This window comes from Danio rerio, chromosome 21, assembly GCF_052040795.2.
Source record: "Danio rerio strain M-AB ecotype USA chromosome 21, GRCz13ab, whole genome shotgun sequence".
Taxonomy (NCBI): Eukaryota; Metazoa; Chordata; class Actinopteri; order Cypriniformes; family Danionidae; genus Danio; species Danio rerio.
Genome location: NC_141041.1, coordinates 38,542,501 through 38,564,613, shown reverse-complemented (window position 1 = coordinate 38,564,613; position 22,113 = coordinate 38,542,501). Strand labels below are relative to the sequence as shown.

At 40.5% G+C, this 22,113-nt stretch overlaps 1 protein-coding gene across 17 annotated transcripts in view; it reads right to left on the bottom strand.

Moving 5' to 3' along the window:
* Positions 1 to 18,098, bottom strand: part of clint1b (clathrin interactor 1b) — a 100,378-nt gene extending 82,280 nt beyond the window's left edge. For all 17 annotated transcript variants that reach the window (XR_015520529.1, XR_015520528.1, XR_015520530.1 and 14 more), the window contains exon 1: positions 17,911 to 18,098. Coding sequence is in view for 14 of the 17 variants with exons in the window: in XM_087301757.1 (XP_087157883.1) it covers positions 17,911 to 17,951 (41 nt within the window). In the remaining 3 variants the exon portion in view is untranslated. The remainder of the gene's footprint in view (positions 1 to 17,910) is intronic.
* Between the last annotated feature and the right edge of the window lie 4,015 nt (positions 18,099 to 22,113).

Below are 22,113 nucleotides of genomic sequence, written 5' to 3'. Positions count from 1 at the left end.
TAGGAACATTGCAAAAACAGGTGATGTCTCCGTTTACGGACAGTTTGAGGAGGTCCCTTAGAAGGATCAACACAAGCAAAGCTCTGGGCCCTGACAACATCCCAGGTCGTGTACTGAGATTCTGTGCATTAGAACTCATTAATGTCTTCACAAACATTTTTAACATCTCTCTAATCCAGGCTGTCGTCCCTACCTGTTTTGAAGCCACCACCATTATTCTGGACCCAAAAAAGTCATCTCCTTCCTGCTTTAATGACTACTGTCCGATAGCACTGACTCCCATCATCATGAAGTGCTTTAAACGGCTTGTCACGCAGCACATTAAGGATCTACTCACACTATGCCATCCGTACCGTGCCCAGGCCCGTTTCCCGGATCGTTTGAGAAGTGTGAGTGCGCTGAATCGGGCTCAAGCACAATTCACTTGGCCGGCCCTGGCCCGGTTGGAAGAGGTGTGCCTGAGCGCGGATCACTTGGGCTTTGGTGAGGTACGCCTGTGTGTGAGTGCAAAACGCGCCAAAGCCCGAAACCGAAAGCGAGACGTGACTTTTAAGGGGCTGTTTCATATGGATTTATTAATCATTCTTACTGTTCAGTGATCGCAAACTGCCGTAGTTTATTAAAGACGCAAACTCCTCACAGCATGACAGCTGCGCGCCTTCAGCAGACCTCCTCATTCCTGCAGCACGAGAGCTTTATGATTGTTTATGCGCGCCAAAAGTGGCGGATCTGTTCGGTGAAATATCTGACTGCGTGTCACCGTATCCCTAAGGACTGTTTGGCGAAATATTTGACTGCATTTCAATGCATGACAAACGCCTGAAAGGATATAACTAGAGAAATCTCCACTGTGCTACTGGGTGATGGGAAAATGGCAAGCCGTTTTAGCATTTAAACCTTGTTCTGACTATCCATAAATATATTTAGAGATATAATTATATTTTGACTAGTCATAATTATAATTCGACTAGTCAGAATGAAAATTAGAGATATCTGCAATTACAATTGTACTAGTACGAAATCAGATTGGAGATATCTGCAAATATATTATGACTAGTCATATTCCTCCATTGACTTCCATTGAAAAATATTTGCAGATATCTCTGAGTTTTGACTCGTCAAAAATCCAATTCAAGATATCTACAACTGTAATTCGACTATTAGTAAATTAATTAGAGATATTTTCAAATATATTTGTAAATATCTCTAAATATGACGAATTAAAGACATCTCCAAATGTATTATGACTAGTAAAAACTCAGTTAGAGATATCTCTAATTACAATTGTGACTAGTCAAAACTCATTTAGAGATATCTGCAGATATATTTGCAGATATCTCCAATCTGATTTCGTACTAGTACAATTGCAATTGCAGATATCTCTAATTGTTATTCTGACTAGTCGAATTATAATTATGACTAGTCAAAATATAATTAGAGATATCTCTAAATATATTTATGGAGTCAGAACAAAGATTTAAATGCTAAAAAGGCTTGCCATGGAGAGCGCTTCTGAACAGCGCAGCAGCGATGACGTAAGCGTGCCGAGGCCTGATATGGTGTGAGCGCGGGCCGTCGGGGGAGACGGGAGGGGGGACAAGCGTGCTTTGGCCCGGGTTCGAGGCAACTGTACCTAGTGTGAGTACGGCCTAAGTCTGTCCTCCCCCCTCCCTGCACTCACACATCTGGACAAAAAGACAAATGCTGTTCATAGACTTCAGTTCAGGATTCAACACTATCATCCCCTAACAGCTCACTCAAAAACTGCTCCAGCTGGGGCTCAACACCTCTCTTTGTAACTTATACAAAGTCTGATAATGGATTTTAACTGATAATGGATTTTATCATGACCAACTGCAGTGTCTTTTGAATTTTTCAAAGCTTTTTGTAGTTCTTTGTAGGATTGGTTGTATATTTCAGCATTATCAGAGGAAAAGTCAATCTGGTTTTGTTCTTGTTGCATTTGTATAATTTGGAATTGAGGGAGAAAATGTTCTATGGATGAGTTTCTTTCACAAGTTTTTGCAAGGTTGTTGGCAATTTCTTGTTCGGTAGTTAGTTGGGTGCTACCACTATTTATGAGTCACATGTGGGCAAAAAAAAAAAAAAAAACAGATTTGGCTGCAATGTGAACGTACCATTAGTTCACTGCTTAGCTCGAAGGTAGATCCTAATACAACTTAGGTCTTCCTGTAAGACAGGAAAACACAGACGGCGGTGAAAATGCCTCTGGTTCGAATTGATTCAGAATCTCCCAACTGCCACAGACTTCTACAAAAAGATTGTAGTTTTTGAAACAACCAGACCTGCCAGATTGCACAGGATCGCTTCATAGTGAACCCTCACACCATAAATCTACTCCAGCTACTTTTTTGAGCACAGAAAAACAGTATGAAACGGTTGAAAATAAGCATGATAACCAATGGCATAAACAAGGTGCAAGACCAAAAGGTACTTGCAGGTCAGATCACAAAGATCATATGCTGCTGCATTAGCATCCTCTACACCAAATACAGCTCAGACTTAAATACAGCTTCAGAAAAGACATGACGTTTTGAGTAGTATGGGTGAAGAATCTCCAAATGCAGTCAGACAGAAATTGCATGACTCAGCAGGTAATTCTGCATGGAACAGAGGCTCAAGGCCAACTAGACAGCAGCATTCTGCACCAATCACACTCGAGATGAGAACACTGATTGTAGGAGATTAAATATTTAGGAATTTTAGGAGCAGAACTACAATGACATACTGCTTCCCTCATGCAACAGTTTCTGATGTAAACAAAGAACTTTTGAAAAAGCACTGAACTGCAAAACAGATTATCATCCATGTGGGAAAGAATAATATTCGGAAGGTGCAGTCAGAACTGCCTAAGAGAGATTTTTGTGAGCTTTTTGAAGCTGTCAAAAGACTGACAATCCAACCGTGCATCAGTAGAACAATTCCTGCTTATTGGCCTAAATACATGGCTGCAGAAAACATGTAACAGAAAAGGACTGAATTTCATTGACAACTTCAATCTCTTCTGGAATCAAAGACAACTGTTTACATCAGACAGTCTTCATTCAAACAGACTTAGTGCAAATGTGCTAAAGGACAATATTTACTTCTCCCTCCATCATCCATCAACTGTATGTGCCACTGAACTCAGCCAAATGGCAGACATAAGTAAATGTCCGAATGACCACAGGACTTCAAATCAGCCCCTCTGTGGACTTGGGGCTGAAGCATCTCACAAGGACAGTGATAATGCCACACAACCACAACAACCACTGCTCACAGACACAATGCCGCCTTATCTCTGCATACCAAGGTCAACACAGAAACTGTGATGCATAAGAACAGCATCAAGTCTCAGCACTCAACATTAATCTTCGGAATATAGCCAGGACAACATATTTCAGAAGCCAGAAACCCTAGAGCCACAGCCTCTGTCACCAGACATGCTCTCATTGTCACCTTGCTCGCCTCTCTTTAATTAAAAAAAAAAAAAAAGATGGATGAACTGGTGTTTGGAAGAACTGGTGTTTGCTAAAACTAAACCTTCACACTCCATTGCTGCAAGCCCCTAGTTATCAACCAAAAAGCGGCATGCTCCAAAACCCAACTGGATGAAGCCTCCGGCTTATGCCAAACTGCCAGGGCCCATACAACACCCCATCTTCAGCTGGTAAACAAAACAAATCTCATTGATGCGTGCTGGGTACCCGCTTAGATAACAGTATCTTTATCAAACGTTTACAGAACAAGTGGGAACCCAGCATGCCAAGCTTTCTCTATCTAGATACAGTTGAAGTCAGAATTATTAGCCCCCTGAATTATTAGCCCCCTGTTTATTTTTTCCACAATTTATGTTTAACGGGGAGAAGACTTTTTCAACACATTTCTAAACATAATAGTTTTAATAACTTATTTTTAATAACTGATTTATTTTATCTTTGCCATTCATTCATTCATTTTTCTTGTCGGCTTAGTCCCTTTATTAATCCGGGGTTGCCACAGCGGAACAAACCACCAACTTATCCAGCACGTTTTTACACATCAGATGCCCTTCCAGCCGCAACCCATCTCTGGGAAACATCCACACACACACACACACTCATACACACTCATACACTATGAAAAATTTAGCCTACCCAATTCACCTGTACCGTATGTCTTTATACTGTGGGGGAAACCTCAGCACCCGGAGGAAACCCATGCAAACGCAGGGAGAACATGCAAACTCCACACAGTAACGCAACAACACTACGAACTGTTCCACTGTGTCGCCTTTATCTTTGCCATGATGACAGTAAATAATATTTTACTAGATATTTTTCAAGACACTTCTATACAGCTTAAAGCGACATTTAAAGGCTTAACTATAATTATAATAAGTGGTTAATTAGGTTAATTAGGCAAGTTATTGTACAGGGTGGGCTATGGATATGGGTATATGGATACACCTTAATAAAATGTGAATGGTTGGTGATATTAATTTCCTGTTTCTGGCACATTAGTATATTTGAGGGGGCAAACTTTTTAAGATGGGTGGTGACCATGGTGGCCATTTTGAAGTCGGCTTGGATCCAAATTTTGTTTTGTTCAATAGGAAGAGGCTCATTTGACACATCAAACTTATTGAGAATTTCACAAAAAAACAATGCTGGGCTTGGTTGTAATGTAACTTTATTCTTTCATGAGTTATTTACAAGTTTCTGACCATGTATAAATTGTGTTCAATGTGCTGCCCATTTTGTTGGATTGTCAATGCAACCCTCTTCTCTCACTCTTCACACACTGATAGCAACACCGCACTTACACTATCATCCATTTACAGCTATTTTTTTTTTTCAGTTTTTATATTGCATCATCAATTACATACTTTAAATGTATTTTCGTGCATTTTTATCATTTGGAAATAAATTATTGTTATATTTTAAATCATTTATAAGTATATTTTATTTATAGTTAGTATATTTAAAGGTGCATACAAATATGGTTTTTATTGTACTATGTGTATTACCAAGTGGTGTGTAAAAATGTAAGTTTTAAATACTGTAATAATACATATTTTAGTTCTATTTCATGGTGTGTCAGAATAGCAAAGTTGAATACACTTAGTTGTCTTTTTTTTTGTAAGTAGTACTAAAGATTAACTTTTGTACATTATGTACAAAATCAGTCAATGGAAATAGAACACTTTAAGTACATTATAGAAGTGTAATAAATTTACTTAAATAAAATGTATTTTAATGCCGTTTTTTTTTTTTTTTTCCCTTGGAACCCTGAGGGCTAAAATAAAAACTGGCAGAGGGAGGGCTATAGAGGCCAAAACAAAGACAGACATTCAGACACTTAACACACATTTTCAAAGACGAATTACTGACTTAAGCATTATTTTTCAGATATGTTCACTTAGCATGTTTCCTAAATATCTCCAAACATATTATTGAATTTTATGATTTAGAAGGATCAAAAACTAACAGCACCTTTAAGTGCAATTATTTTTAGTCAGTAGAGCTGTTTGTTCACAAAACTTCACCAAACAAGAAATAAAAGGAAAACAGGATTTTTTTCTTTTTGTTTTTCAACTGGCTTTAAAAAATGACAGTGAGTGTGCAGTTGTGTGCACTGGAGTGTTTAGTAGTGAGGTGGGATGGAGCTGATGGAATGAATTTAACAAATTACTGAGAAGCACAAATTATTTCATTTAACGAAAAATTTATACTTGACAGTATTTGAAAAATGCTTAAATTCTCATTAATGAAACAGTTCTCTCTACTACATTGGTTGTGCTAAATAAGAATGGACGAGGTGCCTCGGTATGTTTTGCTAATAGTAAACTATTAACAAAGTTTTACTCAGTGAATATATTTAGATTTTAAATAAAGTACATTTTTATAAATAAAAAAAAAATGTAAATCCAAAAAAAATTTAAACAGAAAACTTCTCATTTAGGTAATGATAATAAAAAAGTCAAAACCATTCTGATAGGAGAACAAGTAATAATAAACTGAAAAAAAAAAACATAAAGACATGTTCATACCTCTCACCCATCCTGAAAAAAGCCCATGTACTATTTTATTTTTATGTTGTTTTTTGCACTATAGTCAGGATTTGTGTACTTTTTATTTGCAGGCTTGTTAATTTGTGTTGTCCAATAAGTCACTTACTGTAGGCCATGGCTGCATGAACACGGGTATTTTCAAAACCATAGTTTTAGCTTTCTGACCACACAAAAATGATTTTCCAAACGTTTGGTTGCAGTATTGTTGTCACAATACTGAAATATCTAACTTCGATACATATTCATCCCTTTATTAATTAGAGGTCGCCACAGCACAATGAACCGCCAACTTATGCAGCACGTTCCACACAGCAGATGCTCTACCGGCTGCAACCCATCACCGGGAAACATCCATACACTCTCATTCACACACATACACTACAAACAATTTAACCTACCCAGTTCACCTGTACCATGTCTTTGGACTTGTAAAGAAAAACGGAACATCCGAAAGAATCCCACGCGGACACAAGGGAAAACATGCAAACTCTTCACAGAAACGCCAACTGACCCAACCGAGGCTCGAACCAGCAACCTTCTTGCTGTGGCAGTAGAGCTGCACGATTCTGGCTAAAATGAGAATCACGATTATTTTGCTTAAAATAAAGTTCACGATTTTCTCACGATTCTGTAGATGTAAAATAAAGATTTATATGATTGGGCTATTATTATTGTTAATTGTCAAACATATATACATATATATGTATTAATATTATATGTAAGTCTATTATTAGTTAAAATGCTCAATTTTTTATAGACTTCGAATAGTGGACTTTAACAGACATTAATTGGTCTTGGTCACTAATGCACAGTAAAGTTATGCATTAGAATACAACTATTTATAATTCTGATGTTGAATTATTATATTTGAGACATATGCTTGCAATCTGTCATTGACAACATTATTAGACCATTTTTTCTACTGTTAAAATCAAACATTTGTCATTATCAGATTCTCTCTTGCATAATATATACTTAAAGGTGCAGTAGGTGATTGTCTTCAGAAGCATTTTTTGTTGTGCTTGTTGAAAGTCTCTTCACAGTCCAATAGTAATGATTACAGTAAATGATCTAAATGTGTTTATATGTATTTTTATATTCTGGGTAAAGCATAAAACTAAAAAGTGTTCATCCAATTAAATAGAGTCAGACCGACATCACCATAATTCTGATAAGCAGGTCAGACTGTCAGTCAGCATATGTAGATTCGGACTTTTGCGCATCGGTTCACGCAGATCCGCCATTAGCGCGTGCCCATCTGCATCACAAACGGATGCGCGCGAGCGAGCTGCGGGCCGCTCGCTGATGCCGAGTCGGAGCCGGAGGCGCCGAAGGACAGACGAGCTCGGGCCAATTACTGTAAAGCCAGGCGCGAGTATAATTCGCCTTTAAAGCAGCCGCGCGGTCACGTCACCTGACTGTACTCTCCCCTGGCATTTATTTATTTTTTCTGTACATTCTTTACAGCAAAAAAAAAAAAAAGACGGACCGGGAGAAATCGAATGCTGAATTGAAACTTTTAAAAACCTGAATCAATACTGGAGTTACTTTAGCACGCTGGAGGAAGGACGACACCATGGCTGAAGTATTACTGTTAGACAGGTAATGTTGTTTTAAAACTTAGGCTAAGCTATTGTTAGATTGTGTTGTTATGAATGACTTGTATGCGCAGACGTTATTCAGCCACTGAAATCTCCTGGTGAAAGATTGATGTGATTATTCTCAGTTTCATAAGTTCCTTTGACAGCATCTATAATGTAGATTTATATTTAGTTTAACAACAAAACATCAGTAAATAGCGCTATACCACCTAACTGCTTTATTGAGCTGAAGTTGCTTTTATATTCACATTGGGTCATTTTTGAACAATGACAGCCTTCCTATACTGTTTACCATGCTACTCTGAATATTCGCTCTGAAATAGCATGTAAGTGTGGCAAAGTAATTATTGTAATTCCTGCACTGCGCTGGCACTAACTAACTGGCGAATGACATGAACTAGTGGGTTGTCGCGCTCGCGATTTCAGGGGGTGTGGCTTTGAATCACAATCCCTCCCCGCCGTCCTAAGATAATATGCTAAGCGGTTAGCATTTTGGCAGAACACCTACTGCACCTTTAAACATTATATAACTATATAACTTTTATGATGCCTCATCTTCTGACTCTCAGTGTGTTATACGGGGTGGAACAGATTTGATGTGTTCCCGCTGTTAACGTTAGTCGGCCCCCCTCTCCCATACATTTTGCAGAGCAACGAAACCATACAATTATCGGAACTTAAAAAGCCAAACCAATTTCACACCACTGCATTAGTCTTTCCTCTCTCATCAACTAATTTGTCTGCTTGTTCCTCAATATCTGTATTCGGGGCACTCATTTTGTAGCTTTTGTCCAGCCCTAGTAGACATCATTCACATGCACGCACCCGCCCTCTCAGTGGTAACAGGCCACGGTCAGCAGTTCATGTCACATGTGATATCGCAGCTGTGCAGCTGTAAATACATCATTACATTAAGACAGAAAAGGCATTTTTGGGTGAATTATACCATTGGTGTCCATGTTGCTGAACAAAGTATGTAAAACAATGTGAAGACTTGTGCGGCTGCATTTTCTTCTGTCCTGAACTTGAAAATATGATTGGCAGAATCGTAGAAATGCTGGATTAAGATCATCGAGGGGGTCGAATTGAGATTGCAATCTTTGTTAGATTAATTGCACGGCTCTAGTTAGCAGTAATCTAGTGTTTTTAACAAATTTTTTATTCGTAAACACAGTTTACATCATATTTCTGTTAAAAATACATTCCACAGTCTGTATTTTTTATTAAACACATTTAACCCCTTAGATCCGACAGCAAAATTCTCACTATTGTCCTCATTACAGAGGGTTGAACACTCAGAATTAATGAGATAATTAAGTGTCTAATTAAACGAAGATTGAGAATTATTGATGAACAACTGTTAACAAGCAGAATCACTAAAAGAAAGAAAAACACAAATTACAGCCAAAACCAAAGATGAATTCAACTGAGAATAAAACTCTTTTTCTGACTGTCTCTCACACGATGAATCCAGTCCGCGCTGCGCTGCCTTTAGCCTCCTCTGCCTGGTTAATGCTAGCTTACTCATCTAACATTACCATAACGTCTTATTCATCCAATGAGTCCAGGGGGGAGGGGGATGTTTCTATATATTGATGTATGGATATTGTGTGTTAATATTTTATTAATGTGTACATGGAACTTCGCCTGTGTTATGGTACCTTGTTGCAATTTTAGTTTCCCTAACAGGATAATAAAGCTGAGTCTGAGTCTATTCTATGTCTTTATTTTCCTGATCATGGGTCTATTTGAAGAAGGTGTGTATGGAAAATGCCTCAATAATGATGCCTCCTCTCCTCTTTCTCTCGCGTTTACTAAATCCACTTGTCCACTAATTTTTGATCAATGACAAATACCAATGTTACACTACAGTCCGCTCAGTTAAGTGCCGGTTATTTCAAAACTGACGTTTCCTCGCTTAACTAATGAAAGCATTCTGTTTACTTAAAGAAAGAAAGACAATTTAAATATAATAATATTAATATGTAATAGCAATTTTTTTTGCTCAGAAGAAATACAGTTGCCTGAGCAAAATAGTTTTTACAGAGAGGGAGGTGCCTTTTTATAAGGCTAAACTTAATTAAATACCCGAGGCACTTGTGACTTTATATCACATTTGCATTATTTATTCAAAATATTTCCTTCCTTTTAAAAATAAATATATTTACAATCTGATATGTAAAGGAGAGAAAAAAGCATGACTTCAGCTGATGGTGGATTCGAACCGGCTTGATCAATCACGTCAAAAGATGTTGCTGTGCGCTTTACGAGGTACGCCACTCAGGTTGTACTGCTGCAACGCTCTTTACTCATGTTGTCTTTGACAATCAGGCATCGACGGGCGTAAACCGTGAATAGCTTATTCCAACTAGGTGCGCTATTTGCAACTAGCCTAAAAAGACACTCCGAAATGGTCTTTTTTTTCCCCCTCGCAGGGGCCCCAAGTGAGCACGGGCCCCTGGGCCGGTGCCCATAAGGCCCATTGGTTAATCCAGCCCTTATTATGGAGGACAGAGTCTGCTTTACTTGGGTTCTTTAACTATTTGTTCTGACACAGTTTTTTTTTTTTTTTTTTTTGCTGCTATAATTGTGTTAATCATACTATGAGTATAGCATGATGTTCTAAAAGAAAATAATAATGTGGAGAGGTAAGCGTTATCAAACACCCAATAAGGGGGGAGAGCATGCTAGGAGCCCGGCGGCTAATCAGCAGGTCAATCAGAAATGATAAATAACACCTGTCTTTCTAGTGGTTGGGCAGGAGAGACTACGGGACTAGGAGAACGGGAGGAGCAGTCAGGAGAAGAGAGAGCACACACACACACTCTGCTACATGTGTGGTGGCATTTAAGATTAATAAAACAGCTTGCTTACCTGAATCGCTGATCCTGTCTTCTTCTTCCCTCAACAACAACGAACTTTACTACAGTGGTGCCGAAACCCGTGAAGAAGAATAAACTTCGCTTCCAGAATGTTTACTCCGTCTACTAGTCCATGTGCGGAAGTCATCCAGGCGCTCGCGGTTCTCCAACAGGAACAACATCATGCGCTGGAGGAGCTGAAGAAAGATCTTGATTATACTTTCCAAGTCCTCATGGAGGCCCAGCGGGAGGACCGCGAGGTAATCCGGAGTCTGCTGTCCCAGGAGATTCGGCCCGCTCCAACATCTGCTGCCCACCCTCCCATCACGCTACAGAAAATGATGCTGGAGGATGACCAGGAAGTGTTCCTCGATCTTTTCGAGAAGATGGCTGAGGCGTGTGGCTGGCCGCGGGCTGAGTGGCCGGTACGAATCATCCCACTGCTGTTGGGTGAAGCACAGATCGCCGCACAGCAGTTACCGGCCCAGAATCTCCGGGCCGGCCGCAACCCAGAGGAGCAACATCAGCGTGTTCGCCCTTTGAGTTCGCCCAGCAGCTCCGTGACGCCTGCCTCAGATGGCTGGTGCAGAATGGCTGAACCACAGCCCAGCTGATGGATGCCGTGGTGCTGGAGCAGTTCATCGCCCGCCTCCCCTCTCGAACATCGGAGTGGGTCCAGTGCCACCGGCCAGACGATCTAGAGACGGCCATCCAGCTGGCGAAGGATCATCTGGTGGCGAGGTCCAGAGTCTGCGAAATAACCTCTCTCTCTTCTCCCCCTCTCTCTCTCTCTCCTCCTGTTCCCAGGCCCAGACTGCGGAGACCGCCCACACCAGCACCCAGAAGGCGGTGCACAGAGGCGGATCCGCTGAACGTCCCAAGGAGGGCGGGGCCTTATCTGGACGGAGGGGTGGAACCACGAACCCTGGCGGTTCCCCAGACAACGCCAGGTCTCTCTCTGGTTCAATCGATTGATCCTGCTGGCCCCGGAGGTATAGTGAGAAGGTCTGGGCCGATGTATTGGCGCCGCGGGCACGGTGATAGCGCACCAAAAGTTTGCTCCATGAAGGAGGTGACTGCATTAATTCGCGTTCCCGCCACGCCAATCGCCGCCCACGGTCGCGACGGGCTATACCGGATACCTGGGAGTATAAAAGGGGGTACATATCAAGCTTTGGTGGATTCGGGGTGTAACCAAACCTCCATCCACCAAAGCCTGCTACAAGACCCAGCATTCGATACGAGCCATACGGTAAGGGTAAGGTGAGTGCACGGGGATGTAATTCACTACCCGCTAACGGCAATATATTCAATTTCGGGGGAAAGAGCATAGTGTAGAGGTAGCAGTTAACCCGCACCTCAAACACCCACTAATTCTGGGAACTAATTGGCCTGGATTTAATAGATTATTGGGAATCTTATGTGCGGGTGTTTCTTGGAAGAAGAAATCGCCGGATAGGGGGCGTGTCGCTCAGCTGGCTGAATCCCAAGCGGTGACGTCACGCGCTGACTCAGGGGAAGGGCTGGGAATTTCCCGGTGTAAAGACTTTCCCCTGGAGGAGTCGCGTGATGATACGCTAAAACATGCACTCGAAAGAGTGCAGGTTATTGATGGGAAAATTCTCCAGCCTGATCGACTCCTCTTCTATCCGTATTTTGCGGTTATTAATGATAGGATGTATCGAGTGACCCAAGACACTCAGACAAAGGAAGATACAACCCAGCTATTAGTACCAAAGAGCCGCCGGGAAATGCTTTTTTTTAGGCGACTCATTCTAATCCTATGGCTGGACATTAAGGTCAGGCGGCCACACTAAATCCACACTAAATGGCCTTTGCGCCCATTACCAATTATGGAGATCCCCTTCGAGAGAATTGGTATGGATCTCATTGGGCCATTAGAGCGATCCGCACGCGGGCACCGGTTTGCATTAGTTCTGGTGGATTATGCAAACCGATACCCAGAAGCAGTAGCAATCCATAACATCTCAGCAAAGAGTGTTGCGGATGCTCTGTTTCATATAATCTCCCAGGTGGGAATCCCCAAGGAGATTCTCACTGATCAAGGCACCGCGTTCATGTCACGCACGATGCGCAAGCTTTACGGATTATTGGGCGTTAAATCTATTCGCACCAGCGTCTATCACCCACAAACAGACGGGCTGGTGGAAAGATTTAATCGCACGCTTAAATCAATGATCCGTAAATTCATTCACGAGGACGCAAAAAATTGGAATAAGTGGTTGGAGCCCTTATTATTCGCTGTGCGGGAGGTTCCCCAAGCCTCCATGGGGTTTTCCCCCTTCGAGCTTCTCTACGGCAGACAGCCCAGAGGGGTTTTGGATGTCGTTAGAGAGGCTTGGGAGGACGAGCCTACTACTAGTAAAAATTAAATTCAATATATTCTGGACCTTAGAGCAAAACTCCACACACTAGGGAGGCTCTCTACAGAGAATTTGGTTAAGGCCCAGGATGACCTACGCCGGCGATATAATAAGGGCACTAAACTCCATAAATTTTCACAGGGAGATAAAGTCCTGGTACTGCTACCCACTTCCAACTCTAAATTACTCGCCAAGTGGCAAGGGCCGTTTGTGGTTACACGACGAGTCAGTGATCTCGATTACGAGGTGGTTCGTTCGGACAGGGCTGACTTGTGTCAGATTTATCACGTTAATCTGCTAAAGCAGTGGAGGGAGCCGGAGGATGTGTTGCTGGCTACGCTTGTTACTAACGAGGATGACCTGGGGCCGGAGAGCTCCGGCCGGGAACGGCCGAGCGCTCTGGTCATAGGGGGCGATAATCTCTCAGCGAGCCAGCTCCTCGACATCCGGCACTTCCAGCGTGAGTACTTTGACGTGTTTTTGCCCCTGCCCAATCGTACTAACCTGATCCAGCACCATATCGAGACCGAAACGGGCGTGGTCGTTAGGACCCGGCCGTACCACCTACCTGAACACAAGAAAAAAGTAATTCAGGAAGAATTAAGTAATATGTTGAAAATGGGAGTAGTAGAAGAATCCCACAGCGACTTGGCCAGCCCGATTGTCTTAGTGCCTAGGACAGACGGCTCGGTTCGGTTCTGTGTGGATTATCGGCCAACCCACGGAAGTGTGTAATTGGGCGAGTGGAGGTAAGGTATCTGGGCTTCCACTTAGGTCAAGGGCAGGTGCAGGCCCAAATTGATAAGACTGCAGCTATTGCAACCTGTCCTAGACCTAAGACCAAAAAGGAAGTGAGATAGTTTTTGGGACTGGCAGGATATTATAGGCGTTTTGTCCCTAATTATTCGGCCCTTGTCAGCTCATTGGCTGATCTCAGTAAAAAGCAGGGACGTGGATACCGTCCAATGGTCGAAGCAGTGCCAACAGGCCTTCTCAAAGGTAAAGTCTATACTTTGCGGGGGGGCGCTAATGCACACTCCTGACTTTGTTCTCCCCTTTGTTTTACAGACGGATGCATCCGATCGGGGACTGGGGGCGGTTCTCTCGCAGGAGGTGGCGGGAGTGGAACAGCCGGTGCTGTACATTAGCCGCAAGCTCAGCAAGAGTGAGGCTAAGTACAGCACCATAGAGAAGGAGTGCCTGGCGATCAGGTGGGCCGTTCTCACTCTCCGCTATTACCTCCTGGGTAGGGGTTTCACCCTCTGTTCAGATCACGCTCCTCTCCAGTGGCTTCACCGCATGAAGGATATCAACACGCGGATCACCCGTTGGTATCTAGCTTTACAGTCTTTTAAGTTCAAGGTGACGCACAGGTCGGGTGCACAAATGGCTGTAGCCGACTTGCTCTCGAGGGCGGGGGGGGAGGGCTGCAGGCCGAACAGCTCTCCGACCTGAGGCAGGCGGTGGGGGTATGTGGAGAGGTAAGCGTGATCGAACACCCAATAAGGCGGGAGAGCATGCTAGGAGCCCGGCGATAAATAACAAATAATAATAAATGATAAATAGCACCTGTCTTTCTAGTGATTGGGCCGGAGAGACTCCCTTCTTAAGGAGAACGGGAGGAGCAGTCAGGAGAAGGGAGAGCACACACACACACACACTCTGCTACATGTGTGGTGGCATTTAAGATTAATAAAACAGCTTGCTTACCTGAATCGCCGACCCTGTCTTCTTCTTCTCTCAACAACAACGAACTTTACTACAAATAATAATAAGTCTTTTAATATTAACTATGATATCAAAATCACCCTCACCTGCTTGTACACACATTGAACATCTTGTTAGTCATAAGTGAGAAATGAATACCATATGTAAACAAACCATTTGACCTACATCAGGCAATGACTGTTTAACAGGTCTAAATACACCATTCACAATGACAACGTTTGATTTATGGAAGTACTTAAAAACACACAGACATCAACAATTACTCTTTAAATCTCAACAATGGTGACAAACAAAACTAAAAATCAAATAAAAATCAACCCAGAACAATACAAAACAATCTACTGAAATATTACCTACCAAAAACAACATAAAATAAAGGAAAAGTAAAAGATTGTAAGAATGCATAGGACTTTAAGCTGCATAATATATTCATGCTGCAATGCATGCTGGGATTTTTGTTCTATGCTGGCACCCAGCATGCATTGCAACATTAATGAATTAAGCAGCTTTTTTAGAAACCGTGGTTGAGGTTCATATCTTGTTTCTTGATGTCTGTGTGTCACCATGGGCAGTTGGAGATCTCAAGATTTTGTGCATGAAACTAAAAAAATTGTAATTTCTTATTAATTCCTTGATAATTGTTTCTTGAACCTTCAAGAGGTTGTAAACATATTGCAAACAATATCAAATTAAACTATTTTCTATGGCTTAACTTTTAAAATACCAAAAAGAATTTATAACGATTAAGTACACACAGTATAGTTTTTCATTGCTTTTCTTGCTATAACTGATGAGTTGCAGAAACAGTTATAACAGTCAGCTATAGATAAGTATAGAAATAGTAAAGGTTCAAGAGGCTAACTAAAGCAGCCATTGATCTCCATGATGGTGAGGTCAAATGAAATATTTTAAATAAAAAATAAAAACCTTTGTTAATTATCAACTATTCTTGCAGATATGACAGAAATTAAGTCAAAATGTAATCAGTGAAGCTGGTGATGCTGTTATTTAATGAAGTTGTTTAATTATCCGTTTTAATTCAGTTGGTTTGGTGTGAGGCTGTGTCTGTAGTTTTATTTCTTGTTCTTTCCTTCAGTGATTGTGCTTGTTAACAGCAACTGTTCATGAATGTCTGAATTTGGTCATTTGTGGCCATTCACTGTCTAGTGGACTAAACTAATTGCCTAATTTAGAGACTTGTAAATGAAGGTGTGTGGTGAGAGTTCAGACACTGATTAGTTTCTCGAAAACAAATCATTTAACAGGTTTTCACTGTAGATTGTACAAACTGTTACTGTTAAAATCATGGACATTTTTAACAGTGTGTGCCTTTAAATGCAGATGTGAATGAAGCAGAGATCCAGCATTCATTTGTTCATTCATTTTATTTTCGACTTAGTTCCTTTATCAATCTGGGGTCGCCACAGCAGAATGAACCGCCAACCTATCCAGCACACGTTAGCAGCGGATGCCCTTCCAGCTGCAACCCATCACTGGGAAACATCTATACACTTCCTTTCACACACATACACTACGGCCATATTAGCTTACCCAATTCACCAGTACCACATATCTTTGGACTTGTGGGGGAAACCGAAGCACCCGGAGGAAACCCACGTGAACACAGAGAGAACATGCAAACTCCACACAGAAATGCCAACTGACCCAGCTGAGACTCGAAAAAAGTGACCTTCTTGCTGTGAGGCAATGCTGCCATGCTGCCCCTTTTCGGCTTAGTCCTTTTATTAATCTGGGATCGCCACAGCAGAATGATGCGCCAAATTATCCAGCATATTTACGCAGCAGATGCCCTTCCAGCTGCAACCCATCACTGGGAAATAGATTTTGAATATTAGTCAAAAATATTTTTGATGTATTTGTTGTTTGATTTATTTATTGTGGAGTGTATTCAAGCCTTTTTGCAATTATGAGTCACACAAAAATGCAACAAAGCTACATTACAAAGTTTGCAGTACACGCATACACACATTTAACTTTGCACCATTTTTGCATGTCTACTTGCATCAAAGGTAACAAGATACAAGTTAATATACACTGCTATGTAGATATCCATTTTGCTACTGTACAAAATAAACCTCATTTAATGTTCACAAACCAAAAAAACTTTTGTATGATGGAAGTATCCTCCTATATAGTTGTACTGACACTATGGCTATGGTGATTCCAGTGGTAATGAATTACATAAAGATTTTGGAGTCTTTCCTTTATAACAGACATTCTGCCCAGTTTCCAAATCTCGGTTTTGCATCATATGTGTCCTTTAAAATAAACAGGCACTAATCAAAAGTTGCTGAAATTAATATGTTTTTTTTTATCACATATGGTAAAAAAACAACAAATAAATAAATAATAAAAAATGAAATCCTACAATAAAATTATTGCAGTTATCTAATTATTATTTTGTTATATTAGGATTATTTTTTTAAGTAAAATAAATGTTGTAAAATAAATTTACTTAAGGATTTAGGACCTTTTTTGTGATGAGCAATTAGTGCAACTGAACAATGGTCCAAAGGAGTTATTTGGTGTAGTAATTTTAGAGTCAGGCCTACAGATGAAATCAGTAATAGTAGGAGTCAGTACAAGTCAGCAACACCAAAGATGTGACAATTAAGTAGAGCCATACATTCATTTATACTTTAATTTAGCGTGATGACTTAAGCTAAACTAAATGACTAATTAGTCAATACAAAGGGCCTGTGAACATGTTAAATAAACCGCACAATCTTTATCACCATAGTGAATGGAAACGGTAACAAAACAAAAATAAAACAGATATGACTGCACAGAAGGAGAATATCAATACTGTCAGAGACCGGGTCAAGTTCAATTGCTATTTGATTCAGTTAATTATTTGCCGCTATGTAATGAGAAATATTGACAAGAAATATAATTATGTGCAAATAGCGATTTACCAAATCGTTATTGTAAAACATTGCACGGATGCAAAAGGCGTCTGTTATAACCCAAAATGCTTCACGTTCCTGTGATGCTTAAATATTCTGTCGTTTCATGCAACTCGCTTGAGTTTGAAATACAGCCTTGAAAATAAAACATAGTGACAATAAATGTGTAGATTAAGAAGCACATGATAAGGAAGGATTCTTAAATTGGATTATAATGAAATAGAGCTGATGGCATTAAATCTTGTGACACTAGCGATCAGCTGAGCATGTGACGTCATGGGTCCGCACCTTTTTAAGTAACGGGCCTCTAAATCAATACACAAGTCCCTTAGTAAGCAAAAGCTTGGGAATACTCACGCTTTATCCACCAACTCCCTGACTTTCCACATATTCAACATCTTCGAGCTTTAGCAGGGGCCTTCCGCCTCAGATAGCGTTGTCCGGGTCGTAAAAAGGCAGTTGGACTCGGATGTCTATTGCCGATAATAACAGAATCCCTCAGCCCCTTCGCCACTACAGCGTAAATCTACACGGTGCAGCGCCTCAGCCAGTTACCACGGTGACGCGTTTTGTGCGTCAAAAGGGAGCGGACGCAGACATGACGTCGCATATGAGCATTGTAGGAAATGTAGTTTTTCTGGAAGCAGGCCCGCTCAGACGGCTAGATCTGCACTTCCAGACCTTACAGTGCCACCTGCTGTTTGAAAGATCGACCAACTGAATTCAGCTGCTTATTAATTGTAGTTTAAACTATTTTTCTACTATAAAATATTACGCTATGATTGAAAACATTATTATATGAAGTATTAAACATACTACATTTTGGATTTAATGCATTAATTCTGTTGTATTTTTATTAATTGTATTTGTAAATAGATGTTGTTCAGTTACTTCAATATTTTCAGAGATTTGTTGTTTTTTAATCATTAAGGAATTATCACTGTTTCGTATTGAGTTGAGGGCAGGCCCGGCGCTACGGGGGGGCAAAGGGGGCCATTGCCCCCTCAGAAAGAATTTGTGCCCCCCCAGTTTTCATAAAGGATTGTTCACTCAAAACTGAAAATTCTTTCTGTCATTAATTACTAACACTCCTGTCGTTCCAACCTTTAGAACACACATAATATATGACATAGCAATTAAATTATGAAAATTGTGAGATTAAAGTTAGTCCTATAGTCCAGAGATCCGGTCCCCGCGTCAGGTGAGGTGCGCCCGTAAATAAATTGCGCACTTGGCAATGGAGGCGCCCTCAACTCACAAGGGAGAAAAGTGGGTGACATGATACGAGCAGCTTAATTCATTTCATGTTTTGGTTAACTAATTCTTTAAACACAACACTGAGCGCTAAAATACGGAACCCCGGAAGGGACGTAGTGGGGGAGAAAAAAAATGGGTGGGTGAAAAAAAAATAATGGCTGTTTCTCAATATGCGTTCTTCAGCGGTCTTGCGTCCTCGTGTTCTCGTGAAACGTCATCATCAGCTGCCTAAGTTCAGTTCCAATACTCAAGACTGCAAGTACGGAGGACGCGTGAAACTTCCCGGATGTGTTCTTGATATAGAGGACGCACTGATGCTGACTTGAGCACCGAACTCGCTCTGGAAGTCCCAGAAGTCATTGCGACTGGAGGTGGGAAGCGCTGCATTTTATTTAGATTTATTATTAAAGTTTAGAGATATCACTTATTTACCTCAGGAGTTTCCCTAAATGAAACGGTGAAAGTAAACATTAACATGAACATCTTAATAAAGGAATAAACACATTAAGAGTTGTTTGCTGAAATTCGTATTAAAATCTGTTTTATTTATATTGTGCAGAGTATATTTATAATGTTTTTATGTATATATTTTGAAAAGGGGAAAAACAATAAATTGCTGTATGAATGCTGTAATGTTTAAATAATTTACCATTTAAAACGCGTGAAGGTCACATGACCATCAGGAAGAACGCAGCATCCCATTTCTCAAAGGACGCGTTCTCTGCCCTCGCGGTCTCCTGAGTTCGTTCTTCCGAGGACACCTGGCAAGACCGGTCTTCACAAGAACACAAGTCCGTTCTCTGCGTTCTTGGAATTGAGAAACAGCCAATGGGTGAAAGAAAAAAAATGGGTGGGAGGAAAATATATATTTCTTAGTTTTTTGCGTTCTCTCGCAAAGTTTTGCGTTCCCTCGCAAAGATGTTTTGCGTTCCCTCGCAAAGATGTTTTGCATTATCTCGCAAAGATGTTTTGCGTTCCCTCGCAAAGATGTTTTGCGTTCCCTCGCAAAGATGTTTTGCGGTATCTCGCAAAGATGTTTTGCGTTCTCTCGCAAAACTGTTTCTCCACAAACACTTCCTGTTCACTGCACTCACGTAAACCCTCCCGTTTTTGCCGAAATTCTCCCGTATTTTACCATTCTACCCCACTTTCTTTACATTACTGTGCGTATGCTACCTATGAACCAACCATTGACTTCTATAGTATTTTTTTCTACTATGGAGGTCAATGTTTACAGGTTTTTAGTTGTTGTTTTTTCAGAATAGTCTCTTTTGTGTTCAACAAAATAAACTCATAATGGTTTTAAACCATTTGGGGAGTAAAATGTGAGTGAATTTTCATTCTTGGGTGAACTATCCCTTTCAGTTGGAAAACACCAGAATTCTTAAGTAGACCCTTTTCGCAAGACAGATTATGCATTTCATTTGTCATCTTAATCATCAAGTTTTTAATATTTAGATTTATTTAAATAGCATGTTTATTTATTTGTTTTAATGACATTTAATAAAAACAACTTCTCAATGACATCACATGTACTGGACCTGCTACACATGTATCACTATTTTTTTAATACAAATTTCACTGTAACAGGTGCTGTTGTTTTGCTCCAGTAATACCTTTAGAGAACACAGTAGCAGTCAAGACATCCATACAAAAGCCTTGGCATGGAGTAGCAGAACTGCAGTCTGTCCAGGCTAACACAGGTTTAGGCTATCTGCGTGTTCTTGATGCCCCTCAACTGGACCTTCCAGAAAACTCAGAAAGTTAAAACGCATTACACCTCTTATCTGCTACTATCCAAAGTGTAATTTAAGCATTAATTTCTCACTAAATACATATTTGTTCCCCAATACTGTCACATAGTATAACATCACAACATGATTTCACAATAATAATATCAATATAACAATATAATATCACAACATAGCCTAACAATCAATAAACAAACAGATTAGAAAGAGAATATCACCAACCAAAGCACCAAGAAGATTTAACAGATAGTTAAAGGTAAAGTAAACTTACATGGACAAAGCCTTTTCCATTCAATGCTGTGCAAGTTAGTGTGTCTCTGGAGTAAGTTACATGTCTAAAAGCAAAAACAACAACAACAACAGTGAAACGACAGCAGTTCACTTTGTAATAATAACACTAATAATACAGCGTAAAAAATGTATATTGTTTTATAACGTTGCTCAGTAACTTTAAACTGCGTTTGGAGTTTATCGCTTTGAATTTGCCATAAAAACGCTCATTTAGACTAACGTTAAACATGTGACATTACCTCGAGGTTAGCTGCGCGTCACCGGAGCGCAAACAAGACTAAAAACAAACTGGAAAGTTTTAAATGCTTCAAAATTCGAAACACTACACCAAGTCACATTTAAGATACACTGTGTGTAAAACAAAATCGGGGGGTAAATAAAACATTAAAGCATCTAAAAACACGCTTACCTCTAAATTCTGCTGCACTGCAGGTCAGGTGTTCGTAATTAAGTGAAGTGAAGCGCTGCGCGTGGCCGCGTGCGCCGAGTCCTCCGATACCATGGTAACCAAACATGTTGAGTATTGGGTGAAGCCATGACGTTAATTCAACATACAGACCATGATAAAAAAAATGTCAACGTTGATTTGTACAAGGATTTCTGTAACTTTCTTAAACCATTTATCATTCAACATTGTTTCAACATTAAAGCAACAACTGACGTATTTTCAACCACATTTCAACGTTGAAGCCTTGTCATATGCAGGCTGTTTTTCAACCGTTCAACATTAAACGTTCTATCAACATTATTTCAACGTTCAAAACACATCTGACCTGATTTCAACCATATTTCAACGTTGAAGGTCGGTCGTGTGCCGGCTGGGAATGAATGCATGTATAAGCGCTGACTGACAGACGCGCTTCGTACAATAAACTGATCCCAGATCAGCGTCTGTACACGCCATTTACAGAGGAGCGGGTGTATGTTTAAACAGACAAATACACTGAATAATATGAAACATCTCCGTCCTGCATGTTTTATTTTTAACAGCTTATTTTCTCTTAAATGAGCACAAACAGTTTCTAAAGTAATGGACTGCTTTCATTATAGATCTGTGCATTCTTACAGAGACACCTCTCCCAGCCGGCACACATGTGTCTGTGTGATGTATGTAAAATTTGGCCCGCGACAACGTTTGTTTTTTTGCATCTGGCCCTCGGCCCAAAAAGTTTGGACACTCCTGCAGTACACCTATGAACATTTACAGTCTTTGTTCTAGTGCAGTTTGAGATCAAGACAGAACTTATTGCATCTCGTGATG